Here is a 16,475-nt window from a genome sequence, read left to right as displayed (position 1 = left end):
AGATTTTCTGGGTGGGCTGGTCTGGAGACTTACTTGGTTGCTGAAGCCACTCAGAAAACTGTAATAAAATAAGAGTTCTATTTTCCATTAAAAAAATTAACTGCCACTATTAAGCCATCATCAGACTTTCACCTTGGCAAGTAAAAATGAGGTTTGTGTCAGAGTATCATCCAGGATCCTCTGAAGTGTCGCCTTTCCAGCCTGTCATCCCTTCTCTATCTATGCTCACACTTCTCAGTTTTGCCTCATACTTTCCCCACCTCTCAGCTTTGTTACCTGCATCTATAATGTCCTCCCTTCCCACCCCACTGCATGTGGACTGGCTGAAACCTGCTAGTCCTTCAGGGTGAGCTCAGAGTCCACTTGCTCTTGCTGGCTTCCCTAATTTTTTGCAACCTGCTGGGTGGCTTCTGTGAGCCATGTGGCCCTGTGTTCCCGCCACCATTGTAGGTTCAGCCAGTGTGCAGCATGGCTCCCTCTCCAAGGCAGCATCTGGCCTGGTGCAGAAGCATTGCACAGGGCCTGTGAACACTGAGAAACTAATTACAGGGAACTTCTGACTTTGGAGACACCCATTTTTACTTTATTATGAGTTCCCAGGAGCCAGACTGTAGAACTGACCCAGCAGTGCCTGTACTTGGTGACATGTGGCCCTCAGTTCAGATAGTGCATAGGTCACCTTCCTGAGCTCTCCTGCCACCAGACCTGAGCCATCCAGGTAGAATTGTACCTACTTCCTTGTCCTGTGTTTAGTGTCCCTTGGGTGACTGTCGTGAAGTTCCTCTTCTGTTGTCTTCTTTCTCAGTGGAAGTGCGGGGGTGGAGGTGGGTGACCAGCTGAGGCACACATGCAAGCCTCACCTTTGTTCTGCTGGTCCAGTCCTGTCTTCTTCCAAATCCAGTAGCCCTTCACCTTGCTTATTGTGATGATCATGGCAAAGTTTTTGTTACAGCTATTTTTGTATGCCAAATTAAGCTTTTTGAATATATAGGTGGTGCCGTTTTCATTTTTGCATCTCCTCTTGCATTTTGCAAAATCCCTTTTTTATGGAAGGTATTTAAAAAGTATTGAAATAGCTTAAAGGATGAATCAATGAATTGTATATAATAAGGAAACAGCCTTATTTAGCCAATGGGTACTTATTAAGTACCTACTGTGTGTAGTCATTGTTCTGGTAACAGGGTTAATCCTCTGGCTTCCAGAGGATTCCTATTTGGTGATCTTCTGTGGTGTATCTGCTAATCCAAAATTAAAACAAAACAACTATGATTGGGCTGATGACATAGTACTTTCAAGAGTCATTTGTTAATTTGTCAGTCTGTGTCTCAACTGCTATGGCCTTTCCAGTTCTGGAGTCCTTTTGTGTTTCTTATTTAATATTTCTCAGGGCCAACAATGCCTCCCTTGCTGGTGTTGAATAAGTGCAGCCTTCTGTCTGATCCCAGCCACCTCTGCCCATTTCTCTAGCTCCATCTCTTGGCCTGGCTGAGCTCATTCCTCTGCCCTTTCCTCTTTAGCCTGCTGTTTCACTCTGTCTCAGCCCCTCACCTTTCACAGGGTCAGTCTCACCAAACAAAAAGCAGTGAGATAAATGGCTTCTGATACATATCATAAATAAGGATTTAATTCAACACACTTGACATCATGAGCCATTTATTTTAAGTCTCTGAACTTGAAGAATAGAAATAACTTTTCTTGACTGGAGTGTGGTGAGACAGAGGACTGACCATGTTGGTTAGGAGCTGATGCATGATCATTCAGAATTGAGCCTTACTGTATCATTTCATTGTGCCTGCCGCTTGTGACACCCTTAGACCTATGAGATCAGAGGAATTCTGTTTGGCAGGAGAAATGGGAGACTGCATATTCATTGCTGCCCCTCACAGGAACGGCTCATACCCTGCAGTGAGAGTCTACTGTGGGCCTGTTTTCAGTGTTGCCCCTCCTCCCTGACTCCACAGCTACCCTTTAGCCATCTGGGTAAACTGATTTCTCTGGGTATCAATCTATTCCTCCCTCTGCTCTTTCTCTTTTTTTTTTTTGCCTTTTCTAGGGCTGCACCCTCCATATATGGAGGTTCCCAGGCTAGGGGTCTAATCAGAGCTGTAGCTGCCAGCCTACGCCACAGCCACAGCCATAGCAACACAGGATCCGAGGCACATCTGCAACCTACACCACATCTCACGGCAACGCCAGATCCTTAACTCACTGAGCAAGGCCAGGGATCGAACCTGCAACCTCATGGTTCCTAGTTGGATTCGTTAACCACTGAGCCACGATGGGGACTCTGTCTCTCTGTTCTTTCTGAGTCTTGCTCTCACATGACAGCTCTCGCATTCTGCCTAAGTTGTTTATGTGTCTGTCTCCGCCTCTGAGCTATAAGCTCCTACTGTAGATCCTTAGACTTTGTCATACAATGTGCCCCCAGTGCTGGTGCTGCTGGACAGTATCAATTAAGTATCACATGATTGACTTAATGAGTACGAATGAGCAGAACATAACGTTTTACAGGTAGAGGGTTTTGTTTTTTGTTTTTTTTAAAGGTTTCTGTTTTAATATCTGCATTTAAGGATGTCCACAAAATGAAAGTTTCAGCCTCAGTCCTTGACTTGGCTGCAACAATAGTGACATCCATTGAATCCAGCATTATTCCCTGTTTGAGCTGGAAATGTTAGTGTGCTATGGAGTACCTGGAAGGGGGAGCAAAAGGAATTAGGTAATTTACATTGTTACTAGCTTATTACTTGTCTGATAGGGAAATACTAACTAAAATAAAAAGTATTTGTACTTTGGAATTACCTGCCTGCTTATAGAAAATAAAAGAATCATAAAATTGGCAAAACAGTAAAATCATACTACAAGTCATATTAAAAGAGAAAAAGAAAAGAAGTGAAGGGGATATGCTTTGAACCTCTAACTCCTTCACAGCTCATCATTTCTTGGTGCCCTTTGCCAGGCTGTGTGCTCAAGGAATCTAATGATACACAAAGCTTCATTGCCAGATACTTCATTAAGTCCTCAATCCATTAGGAGCCTTAATGGCCTATGCCATTGGAATAAGTATGGAAATCCAGTCCCCCCAGAAAAGTACAGTGCTCGATAAATCATACTCGCCTGAGGATTCTCTCAGCCCTTGACACAGAAGAATAGATGAAAAACATTGCGCTTCTTGAATTCTCTTACACTGGAGGCTCTCAGAATGACTGATAGCATTTAACCCTCCAACTCAGTGGTTCTCAAAGTATGATCCCTGGATCACCAGGATCAGTATCACTGGCAACTTGTCAGAAATGCAGTTTCAGTAGCCATAGCCCAGACATACTGAAACTTGAAGGGTCAAGGGACAGGGGGGCACAGCAATCTGTATTTTTAGCAGGTCTGTCAGTGATTCAGATGTCCTCTAACATCCCTGATAGCATAGCTATGTAACGAGGGCTGTTTTTTCACTGTTGAGGAAATGGATGAGCAGGTCTTGACCAGAATATATCTGCTTGGAATCAGTTTAATTCAGCAAACATTGAGTAGCCATGTCCCAGGCATCCTGACTAGAAAACCATGAAGGTGAATGACACCTTAGAGTCCCTCTCCAGTGTTGTCTGTGTCAGCATTTTCCTGCAGTGCTGACACATTGCCTCCTTGGCTTTGTTCTAAAAACACCCAAAGCAATGGTTCTTTAGGTTGCCTCATTTGACTTTTTGAACTTCCTTTATTAATTGTCATCCAGAAATTGGCTCCATCATTCTCCCAGTGGGTCCCTGGCCCCTCAAACAGTGATCTTCAGGAAGAATGGCCCTGTCCTGCTGAACCTTCTGTGCCTTTATGTGCCCAACATTTCCCTTCTACTATCCCCATCCCTCTAGAAATTGGTGTCACCTCAGCTTTCCTCTATTTTAAGACTTAAGCAGCTGCTAGAGAGCTCTTTCCCAAAGAAGGCAAACTGTCCACCTCTGAACTTGAATGAGTAGCTCTATTTAAAGGAAAATGGAACGTCTCTGTCAACAAAGAGTAATGAGTGAAAAACACTCAACATTTACTTTCCTCCTAATGGCCATTTCCCAAGCCCAAGTCCTGATCATCCTTTGCCTCAGTATTTCTGTGGCTTTCTGTTTCTTTTCCCACCAGTCTATTCTTTATAGGGTGATCTTTAAAGAGCTCCTAGAGTGATCTCTCTTAAATACTAATTCTACCATTTCACAGCTTTCTAACTTCAAATATGTGCCCATGACTTATAGCAGGGGTCAGGGCAATAGGGCAAGCCCTTGTTGTAAGTAAAGTTGTGTTGGAACATAGTCATACCCATCACTTGTGAATTATCTGTGGCTGCTTTTGTACCACAGTTGACCCTTGAAAAACAGGGGTATGAAATGGATGGGTCCATTTATATGTGGATTTTTTTTCAATAAATATACTGGAAAAATTTTTGGAGATTTTTGGCAATTTGAAAAAATAAAATTGTAGATGAGTCATGCATAAATATGGAAAAAATTAATAAAACATTAGATATGTCATGAATACATAAACTATATGTAGGTATTAGTCTATTGTATCATTTACTACCATTAAATATACACAAAGCTATTAAAAAGTTAAAATTTACCAAAAGTTATGTACACAAACATAGACCATACAGGGTGTCATCTGTTAAACATAAAGCAATCATATCACTGCTGCTTCATTATTAATGCATGAATCACTAGACCTGTAAATTAATAGGACTTTCTTTTTCACATTAGCTTTTCATTTGTGATGGCTTGTATTACTAATATGTTTAATATCTACAGTATTTCATATCACATAAGACAATATTGATATAAGTACTGACAGATAATTCATCTTAATAAACATATGACTTACAGCAAACATAAACTTATGGCATGGATAAATATAGTACTGTAAATATATTTTCTCTTCTTTATGATTTTCTTAATAACATTTTCTTTTTTCTAGTTTATTGTAAGAATAGGGTATATAATACATATAACATGCAAAATATGTGTTAATCAACTGTTAATATTATTGGTAAGGCTTCTGGTCACCAGTAGGCAATTATTAAAGTTTCGGGAATTAAAAGTTACCTGATTTCTGACTGCATAAGGGTGTGGGGTCAGCACCCTAACCCCAACATTGTTCAGTGGCCAACTGTACAATGCAGAGTTGAGTGGCTGCAACTGCCACTGTATGGCACACAAGCCTAAAATACTTATTTGGCACTTTAAGAAAAAGTTTTTCTATAAGATAAAGTTTAGTCTGTTTGCACTTAACATACTTAGACATTTGGGTTTAGTGCTGCCAATTTACAATGTGCTTTTTCCTTTGCTCCAACCTGTTCCATGTTTCTATTTCTTTCCTTTCATGTCTTTGCTTGAATTTATTATTTTTTCCTTTTATGTTTCTTTTTCACACTATTAGGTAGTTGGTACTTTTACCCTTTTCCCAGACAATTCAAGAAAATTAGAATATTTAAAACTTCATTTTAACCACTTCTTCTGTATATGCTATTGTTGTCATCTATTCAAATTCTATGTTTCTAACCTAGAAGACATTGCTATTATTATTTATCATCAGTATTCATTTAGATTTATTCACATATTTAGCATTTTTGTTGCTTTTTCACTTTATCACTTCTGACCCTTGAATGTGAAAAGGAAAAAGAGTATCTTTATGTTTGCCCTGACATTTGAGTGGTAGTCTGGATATGGACTGAATTTAATTTTCCTTCATAAATTGGAAGACATTGTTTCACTGTCTTTTAACACTCACTGATTAGAGATCTGATGGTTATCTGATTTTCCTCTTTTCTTCTCTGAAAGATTTTGGGATTTTCTCTTTTTATTTGGAGAGCTAAGATGTATCTAGGATATGCCTAGGTGATTTTTTTTTTTTTTAATTAATCCTACTTGGGCCTTTTTTAAGGTCTGGAAAACTTTTATTATTTTTTCTCTCTCTCTTTTTTATTCCTCTAGATTGCCTTTAACAAAGATACTAGAACATCTGGATCTCTTTTTCCATAATGCTTAGCACTTGTGGTCCATTTTCCTTCTTTTTGATCTTTTCTTCTAGAGTGCTCTGTACAGTCTCTGGCCTCCATGTTCCAGTTGCTGCTAAGTTGATCTTCAGGGGGAGCCATTACAAAATTCAGCACATCCTGATTTTTTTACACAGTCATATCTTTAATTTTAGAACTCTGTTGCTGTTACTATTTTTTTTTTAATTAACAGAATATATTTCGGAATCTCTATCATAATATGTACCTCATCTCTTTTAAACTCATCTTCTGTTTCCACTTACCTGATTCCTTAGGCTAGGCATTTTTCTATTTATTAACTATAGCACCTCTTGTTCATGGCATTATTTTCCCTCAAGTATTTGTGATTTTTAAAGTATCTGATTGTATTTTAGTTACACATCTTGGGTGAACTTTTTTCTGTTTGTGCAAATGAGAATCCATTTGTCCTGTTGGCGGATGATGGGGCAAGTTACAAGACACAGATTCAAATCAGATCAGATCACCTCACCTGCTGATGATGACTGGGGGCAGGGTGGGCTGTGGGGCTGGCCTGGTACTGGGTTACTTGTCTTTTAATTATTTGCTTCCCCTTTTGGCATTGTCCCTGCAAGAACTGCCTCTTCAGAGATACTTACTAATTGATAGTTTTTGCTGGGCTTTCCTCCCTGGAATTAAGTTCTCCTTTTTTTTTTTTTTTTTTTTTAATTAGTCAGTGTTATCATGGTTTATTCTATTTCCTCTCTCATTGTTTAGTGTTTGAGGCTGTTGGTTTTATAGCAGGGGCCGAGTCCACCATCTTGATCCAGTCAGTCAATGAATTTCTTTACAGCCTTTTTCCTTCAGTTGCCCCCAAGCATAATTCATTGCACTGGTCGTTCTCATTCCATATAGCATTTTGTTTCTACTTCTTTCTTAGCACTAATCCTACTGTAACATTCTGGAAGTGTCTTATTTGTCCTGGTCTTTGCCCTACTGAATTAATTTTTTTTTTTGTCTTTTTGCCATTTCTTGGGCCACTCCCGCGGCATATGGAGGTTCCCAGCCTAGCAGTGCAATCAGAGCTGTAGCCACCAGCCTACACCAGAGTCACAGCAATGCAGGATCCAAGCTGCGTCTGCAACCTACACCACAGCTCACGGCAACGCTGCATCCTTAACCCACTGAGCAAGGCCAGGGATCGAACCCACAACCTCATGGTTTCTAGTCGGATTTGTTAACCACTGAGCCACGACGGGAACTCCAGTTTACTGAATTAATTTCTGTATAGCCCAGCAGTGTATGTAGGTGTCAAATTGCCACAGGTGCTCCAACAAGGGTAGAGAACAACTGGTTTAGTAGCAAGTATAATATATTGTACTACAGCATACAGAATGGCTCCCCTATTAGTTTTTGTGGCGTCCTCTATGTTTGCAAGAACCTTTTTGATGTTGAAGTCAAACTTAATTCTGTGAATAAACATCTTTTTTTTTACAATTTTTATTATTTTTTTTCAATTGCTATAATGAATTTTATTACATTTATAGGTGTATAGCAATCATCACAACCAAATTTTACAGCATGTCCATCCCAAACCCTCAGTGTACCCCACCCCCACCCCCCAACCCGTCTCATTTAGAAACCAAAAGTTTTTGAAAGTCTGTATGTGAATAAACATCTTTTTTTTTTTTTTTTGGTCTTTTTGCCTTTTCCAGGGCCGCTCCTGAGGCATATAGAAGTTCCTAGGCTAGGGGTCTAATTGGAGCTGTAGCCGCTGCCAGCCCACGCCACAGCTCACGGCAACGCCAGATCCTTAACCCACTGAGCAAGGCCAGGGATCAAACCTGCAACTTCATGGTTCCTAGTCGGATTCATTAACCACTTAGCCACGACGGGAACTCCTGTGAATAAAAATCTTCTAAAGCATTGCATTGCAGTAGACTACAGTTAGGTTGATTTTCTGAGGGTACTGGTCTTCCTGGAAAAGGAGGCATTTCCCTTACTAGATTCCAAGGATTGAATTCTCACTAGACTTAACTATAATCTTTCTGTCTCCTTCCCTCTTCCAGGAGAGCTTCTGTTTATTAAGGAGGTTAATGGTGGAAGAGGCTGGGAATTACTAATTTCTTTAAGTCATAATACTCTTTCTTACTCTTAATCCTATTTAATTAGGTAAATAGAAAACAATTTCTCCTTCCATACATCTGTCAATATCTGAATTTACTTAAACACTGACCTCCTTGTAATGTGATTAGACTCTTAAAAGACTATCTGATTATGCCTGGGGCTCCTCATATGAATTCTTGCCATTTTATCATGTTTCAAATAATTGAAATTGACAAAAAGATATGAGTATCAAGAATTACTAGGAATGTATTGAAACTGATACCAAGACTTGCCAAAGAGTTATCAAGATGTTAAATAATGCTTTTACTTATATTATAATGGGTCTCGTTTTAGTTCTGTGGCTCCCTCTTTCTTCTTATTTAGCACATAATTAATCCTCAGTTAAAAAGGCTTAATTGGAGGGTTCCCTGGTGATCTAGTAGTAGGATTCCACCAGTACAGCCTCGATTCTGTCCCTGGTCCGGGAACTGAAATCCCACATCAAGCTGCTACACAGTGCGGGCAAAACAATTGTACATTGAATCTAGATGTATAGTGGATCATATAAATGTCTGGAGTGGGGAGTTCCCATTGTGGCGCAGTGGAAACAAATCCAACTAGGAACCATGAGGTTGCGGGTTTGATCCCTGGCCTTTCTCACTGGGTTAAGGATCTGGCCTTGCCGTGGGCTGTGGTGTAGGGCGCAGACATAGCTCAGATCCTGTGTTGCCATCACTGTGGTGTAGGACGGCAGCTGCAGCTCCAATTAGACCCCTGGTCTGGGAGTGCAACCCTAAAAAGCATGAAAAAACAAAACAAAACTGGAGTGTAGGGCCCTTATCTAAGAAATAAGATTGCTCAGACCATGAAAGACCTTTTTTTCTGGAATGTCGTAGAGATAAGAAGTCATTGGAGGACATAAGCAGGGAGGTAACAGGGAGTTATGTTGTAAAGAGATCACTCTGGCAGGACTGAGGAAGGCAAATCAGAATGGCATGAAGTAAAAGATGGTAAGACCGCTTAGGAGGTCATTGCTTTGCGGGGCAAGGCGCCATGGACAGAGATGGTGGCAGTGGGTTTAGATGGGCAGGGAGAGATCAGAACAAGATTGAGGTGCAGAATCTATGAGACTCAAGTTGCCCATCAGATGTGAGGGCAAAGAAGAGTTAGAAGTTTAGTGCACAATTAATTTTTGCAGGGTTGTGGTAAAATATTACAGTTTCATCCCAGAAAGGGATATATACCTCTAAAAGAAGATCACTTGCACCAGCATCTGATTAGATTGCAGACTTCTTTTATCCTTAGGAGTGAAAAGGCAAGATTTTTGATTATTCTGTTTCTTCTGCCTTCTGAACCTGACCCTGTGTTGTTCTACAACTATTTTGTCCTAAGCCTCCAGTATTAGTTCACAAATCTTGCACTTAGTGAAGCTGTTTCATTTTTATAATCTCTTATAACAAATGCACTGATGATGTTTATAACTAATTGTATGCAATTTAATTTTCAGATTGTGGTAATTATTATTGCTGTTTTTATTTCCATTTCTCTTCCCCGGGCATAGTCAGCTATAGATATTCAACAAAATTATGGCCTTTGGGGTGATTTTTAATTTTCTCGCTTTGGGAGGCATATTTTTGTTTCAGTCAGGAGGGGTTCAGATTTGGATTATTAAACACTTGAGCCCCTAGTTTCCACATTGGACCACTTAACACTTTATATTTCCTTATAAATGGAAACCTTAACCCATTGTGTGTTATTTGGGTATTTTTGAAGACTTCATTTAATTTAGGAGCGTATGGACCTGTCTGCCAGACCCAAAGTTTATCTCTCGATGTACAGAAAGATCTGCCTTGAAAGAGGTAAAAGAGAAGTAGCCTCAGCATTGATGGGTGATTTACAGGAGCACCCGTGGGGCCTTTTCTTTTGCTCTGTGCTTGGAGAAGCCTGTGCGGAAGGGCTTGGCTTTCCTAACCACAAGGGGTATTTCAACATATGTCTAGTATTAAGCGGCCATAGGAGTGTATTTCCTTGAAGGTATGCAGGCTTATATTGCCATGGTCACTCTCACCACTAGGGCCCTAGGAGGTCAGGCCTCGTTGCCATCATCAGTTTTCTTCCTCTCTGATAGCTATTCTGCTGTGAAGTGTGGAAACTGGCTGAGTTACAGAATTTGAGTTGATGTTCTTTTTTATTTCAACCCTCCAGAAATGTATGTTCTGCAGACACCGGGTTAAGAAGGTCTCTGGAGCCTGCATCCAGTGTTCCTATGGCCGCTGCCCGGCTTCCTTCCATGTCACATGTGCTCATGCTGCTGGGGTGCTGATGGAGCCTGACGATTGGCCATATGTGGTGAACATCACGTGCTTTCGGCATAAGGTCAACCCACATGTGGTAAGTTCTGCCCTCCCTTTGCTGCGGCCAAGACTGCGTATGAGTCCCCTCCTATATGCCTCCCATTCATTGATGTCATGTCTAGACTGTGAATTTCTTGAAGGCAGGGATTGCACAGTACTATTTACTAGGATTTGCCCAAGACCCACAGTGTATGGCACATGGTAGATGCAATAAATATTTATTGAGCTGAATGAGTGAATGAACATATAAATGAATGAAACTATGCCTGTTCTGGTTTTGGCTCGTATACAGGGCTGCTGAGTATGGATTGTGCACTGCACATTTCCAGGTGAGGGTGAAGAGTATCTGAGAAGAGAATGGTGTGAAAGTGTCTCCTGAGATCCTGTAGTGTTTAATTCACTCTGGCCTTGGGAGTTTATTTTATCTCTTTTAGAAGAAATAAAGAGCAGCAACACAGTGAAGGGAGGAGGAAGGTGGTCATGAACGTTTGGTTCCTTGCTGCCTGAGATGCAATAAGCCAGGGGCAACATGGAGCCCTGGGAGGCATGGGTACCAGCTCAGAAAAGCTGAAATGCAGAAGAGAAGTGCAGATATCCTGTTTTCTACCTTTTCCACCTCAGTACTGAACCTATTTCTCCTTAAAGAGTGTTTGCAACTAAGTAACGTGAATTTAACTGTAATTCACATGTCCTTGGCGAATGGAATCTTTCCTCTGTTTCAAACAAAGGCTTAGAATAATTAAGAGGATGGAGAGATTGTTGCTATGCCTTTGTTAGCTTTTTTGTTCACCAGCATTGTTTTTGGCTGCCACTGAGGAGGCTAAAGCATCTTATTGACCTTCAGCTTTGCTAATGTACTGCCCTTTGTTAGTCTAGGGAAGCTTGGCCACAGACTATTTAGAGCCTACTTGCTTGTCCTGTGTTTCTAATAACCTCCTGTGAGCAGACTGCCAAGTCACTGGTATGGGCTTGGAGAGCCATGACCCATACTCAGCAAATCTCCCAGCTTTTTAATGATTCCAGCGGCTTCCATTAGTGTCTTGAGAGATGCTTAATGTTTGTGGGTTTGGACTGTGGATGCAGGTGAATGGGCAAATGTACAAAATGACATCACCAACTGTCACATCTTTTTTAGTTATTTTCCATATTAATGCATTGTCTTAGTTCCCAAGTTATATATTCATTCATGTTTTTTTCCTTGGTTTCTTGTGTTGATGGGCTCTTGCTATGCATATATATGTATATATGTATATGCATTCAGCAAAAAAAACATTTTGGCAACTTAAAAAATTTACCCTAATAACACATTGTGTTATGTGGTGCTTTGCCATCTACAATGCAGTCACTAGCATTACCTCATTAGATGACACATGTGAATACATTTTGAGTTGTCAACCAGGTCTTGGCCTCTGTCGTTAGAGTTGTTGGGGTTCACTCTTAGATTCTGCCATTATGCCTGTACAGCCTTGTGCAAGTTCTTCCCCCTGAGCCCTACCCTTCTCTGTCTACAAACAGTGGCATGCCTACCTTACCCAATGGTTTTCAATCCACCACACACTGGTTGCCCTCAAAAAATGGAAGTCATATCTCTGCTTTCTCTTTTTACTGCTGCTTCTGTTGCTACTTCCCCATCCCGCATGAACTGCGCCTCTTGAGTAATAACCCTGCTTCAAGGGTGAGAAACCTAAGTTCAGAGAGCTTCCATTTTTTGTCCCAAATAGGTTCAGTTACTGAGTGACAGGTGCTGGAATGTAAATGCCTTTTCAGCCCATACTCTATTGTTTGTTGATTTCAAACCCCACACCTCGAGTGATGCTAGCAGTGTTCATCTAAAGCTTTGCTTGGCATCGTACATTCCCTTCTTAATATTCCAGAGCTATGTGGTTACTGATGATTGTATTGAAGTTGCTGTTAAAGAGATCCAGGTGCCTAATCAGGACCTCATTGCTTTAAACTATGATGTGTGGCTCAGTCAGGTTTATGTTATTAATGTGCTTCACAAATGATGATGAAAAAGATAATACTTGACTTGGAGGTGATTCAGAAACTTCTCTCCCCTACTGATCACTTTAAGCTTGGTATACTTGGTAAAGGGTGGGGGAAACATCATACGATTTACAACATTAACATGGGGCAGTTTTTGCTTACTAGGAAGATTATTTTAGTGTTTGTAACTTGCCCTTTGCAAAATTCTCTAGGGGGAAGCACGGTGAACACTGGATTTTGGAAATGCATTCCTGATAGCTGTTACTTATCCATTATTCTTTAATGAGAGTCCGGGTATGGATTCCTCCCTCCCTCAAATATTTGACAACCAACTTGAGGGAATCCATAGACTTTGACAACTTTGGTTAAGAGCTTTGCTATTACCCTTGTTGTATTAAATGTCCTTTCTTTTTTAATCTTAAAAAAATTGAAATTCACTCAAGTTTCTTTCTTTGTGTAAGCTGTGAATGCTGGGGATATACTCCCTAGAGTTGGAAATGGAATTTGTCTGTGTTCTCAACCATGCCTTGATTGGTTGGGAGTAATGGGCAATTGCTAAATCATAGCAGTGAAAACTCTGAAATAAAGTTCAGGCTAACATGGCAACCTAACCCAGGCATCTTACAGAGTAGAGGATGTCTGTACAATTTAGGTGCAACGAAGTATAAAGCTTCAGCTACTTCAATAGGATCTCCATTTTCACTCACTTTAGGGCTTTCTTTTCTCTTATTATTTTTTGCTTCTTCCATTATTTGCTTTTTTGCATCCAAAAGAGCCATTTTAAGTAAAATCAACTCTTCCTTTACTGTCATAAGTTATTTTAAATATATTATCTTATCCACTATTATTGAGCTTTGGGCGTAAACTCATTCTGGACAATAGCATAAAAAATTCATCTAATTTATTATAATGTAGTCTTCCATTGGACAGTAACTGCACTTTGTATTTAGAAAGACAGTATTTGGAAAAAGAGGGAGCTTTCAAATTCTTAAGGTAGAAAGGTGCATGTTATAGAAGGTACAGCTCTTCCCTACTAAATTAGTCTAAATCTTAGTATGCATTTTTAAGTGTTTTTGTTAAACATACTTTTTGACTGACACCTTCTGTCTTTCAGATAGGATGTTTCATTCATATGTTCATGTGTGGGAACATGTGTTTAGCTGTGTAGTGTCGTGGTACTTGGCCATCCTTTGCCATGATCCACTGTGATCTCTTTCTTGGCTGTTTTTCTGAAGGTTCCTTTGGATGTATTTGTAACCCACTTACATGCATGTTGCACAAATGTCTGTAAGGAAAAGACAAAGAACACAATAAATAGTAAGGTGGTTTGGAACCTGGGAGCCTTGAAAACATTTCTTCTCCAAAGCAAACAATGAGCTACTCATAAATTATATACTTCCTGCAAAGTATAGCCACCACTGGGGCTATCTCCTCACACCTGAGTAGACTAGACAGGTGTCCTATGGAAGAAATGCCTGAATAATGGAGGGCAACAGAGAAAGGTGGCATGCACAGATTCCTTTTGTTTTTTTTTCAAACAAATTACTTCAGTAAAGCTTCCTATTATAGTGTTTGTTCCATGTATGCAGTGTTGGAGCTCCAGAATCACTTGTACTTTATGCATTAATACTTTGTGATGAAAAAGGCCTCTCTAGTGCAGAATCTTATACAAGGTGCATCATTTTTTATCTTAATACCCTATTCTATCAAAGACATTTGTTGAGAAATTTGTTTCCTTTATAATTTTCTAAGTTGTGGCTATTAACATGGAGGCAGAAACCTATTCAAAAAAAGAAGGACTTGAATAGAGAAAACATCTCAGTGGTCAGTTTTTCCCTGCTATTTTGTGTGTTTTATTCTTCAGATTTTTCCTATTATTTTAAATAGATCATATTTATCTAAATCTTTATATTAACTATATTTAACCAGTGTTTTATCTTTTTAATTGGTATCTGATCACCTATAGAAGCTGCTCTATATAAATTTGTTAAAATAACTCTAATATGGGGGGTTCCCTTTGGGGCTCAGTGGTTAATGACTCTGACTAGGTACCATGAGGTTGTGGGTTCAATCCCTGGCCTAGCTCAGTGGGTTAAGGATCTGGCATAGCCGTGAGCTGTGGTGTAGATCACAGATGTGGCTTGGATCCCATGTTGCTGTTGCTCTGGTGTAGGCTGGCAGCAATAGCTCCGATTCGACCCCTAGCCTGGGAACCTCCATATGCCGTGGGTGCGGCTCTAGAAAAGACATAAATAAATAAATAAATAAATAAATAAATAAATAAATAAATAACTCTAATGCTAGGGAATGAGCTTAGTGGACCAAAGAGAGCTATGTTCATTGAGCATCTTTTATATCAAGTGTGCATTAGATGTTTTACATGGGCACCTTATTTCAAGGCAGTGTTGTTGCTGTGGACAGTAGAAAGAGTGGTTATATTGACTTCTGTGTTGGCCCCTTCCACTCTAGAAGGTTCTCTTGTGTCTTATTATTCTGTCCCTCTAGCTGGCCTTCATATTGATTCCAGCACTCATATTGAGTCCTTACTTAGCACTTACTGACTTATTTCCCGGCCTGTGTCTTCAGGCCAGTTCCAATTCAGCTCCTTCTTCTGCCAACCCTGTGCATGGCTCAGGTCAGGAGGGGACACCTGCATGGCCCAAGATCTAGTGAAAGGCTTGGAGCAAGGCAGCTCTTCAGTTAATCTGTGCCTACATAACTAACCTTTGGGTGGTAATGGGGTTGAGGATACCTGTCATTACTAACAATAAAACCTTTCCTTGATGTGCAGAAACAACTTTCACCATACTGGTATGTGGAACAATGAATGTTCTAGGCCACTAAATTCTAAACCCTAAAATAGTAGTTTTATCATAGGAGACTATTGTATGCATATTATTGTTTCAGTATCAATATGAGAAAACACCAAATAACCAAAAAAACCCATTAAGAAGTTAGTAACACTTTTATATAATTCATTAGGTGTAAAAAAGGTCTGCATTGTTTCAGGTTAATTATGCATCAATAGGGAGCGACCCCCAAACCCTCCCTCCCACTGTAAATTCCCACTGACCCTTTTGAACATCATCATAGGTTCTAGCCTTTTTTAGATCCAACAGGTACCAGTTGACTAATTTTCTTCTTTATGTTCCTGTCATACTTTGACATATGGATTCAAAAGCAGACAGTCTGACTCATAACTGAGGCTCTTAGCTGCTGTGCTCTGTGCCATAATAAAGATATGAAGGCTATGGAGTTCCCGTCGTGGCGCAGTGGTTAACGAATCCGACTAGGAACCATGAGGTTGCGGGTTCGATCCCTGCCCTTGCTCAGTGGGTTAAGGATCCGGTGTTGGTGTGAGCTGTGGTGTAGGTTGCAGACTCGGCTCGGATCCCGCGTTGCTGTGGCTCTGGTGTAGGCCGGTGGCTACAGTTCCAATTCGACCCCTAGCCTGGGAACCTCCATATGCTGCAGGAGCGGCCCAAGAAATGGCAAAAAAAGACAAAAAAAAAGATATGAAGGCTAAATAAAGATATGAATAAAATGTTTTGGGAGCCCATAGAAGGATGTCACTAATTCTACTAGAGGCAGGCAGGTAGAATTTACAGAGGAGGTAACATTTGTGCAGGTTCTAAACAAAGTGTGAGTTTGTTTATTCAATGTGTAAACCCTTTTGGAGCCAAGGGAAGCCACTGGTATTGAAAGGCCACACTGAAAGCAAACTAAACTCTCACTGTCATTGGTTCCATTTTTTTTTTTTTTTCCGCTTTTTTAGGGCCACACTCACGGCATATGGAGGTTCCCAGGCTAGGGTCACATTGGAGCTACAGCTGCTGGCCTATGCCAGAGCCACAGCAGTTCGGGGTCTGAGTGGCATCTGTGACTTACATCACAGCTCAGATCCTTAACCCACTGAGCAAGGCCAGTTATCAAACCTGAAACCTCATGGTTCCTAGTTGGATTCCTGCTGCACCACAAGGGGAACTCCAGTTTTTTTTTTTTTTAATAATGATTTTTATTTTTTCTATTATAGTTGGCTTATAGTG

The 16,475-nt window shown here is 40.4% G+C and overlaps 1 protein-coding gene across 1 annotated transcript in view; it reads left to right on the top strand.

Annotated features, from left to right (window-relative positions):
• KDM4C (lysine demethylase 4C) overlaps positions 1-16,475 on the top strand; it is a 380,713-nt gene that overhangs the window by 304,088 nt on the left and 60,150 nt on the right. The window contains 1 exon segment of the mRNA XM_047767661.1: positions 10,295-10,480. Within this exon segment, the coding sequence (XP_047623617.1) occupies positions 10,295-10,480 (186 nt within the window).

This window comes from Phacochoerus africanus, chromosome 2, assembly GCF_016906955.1.
Source record: "Phacochoerus africanus isolate WHEZ1 chromosome 2, ROS_Pafr_v1, whole genome shotgun sequence".
In the NCBI taxonomy this organism is placed as follows: domain Eukaryota; kingdom Metazoa; phylum Chordata; class Mammalia; order Artiodactyla; family Suidae; genus Phacochoerus; species Phacochoerus africanus.
The sequence above is the reverse complement of the archived record's forward strand: the minus strand, read 5'-3'. Positions and strand labels throughout refer to the sequence as shown.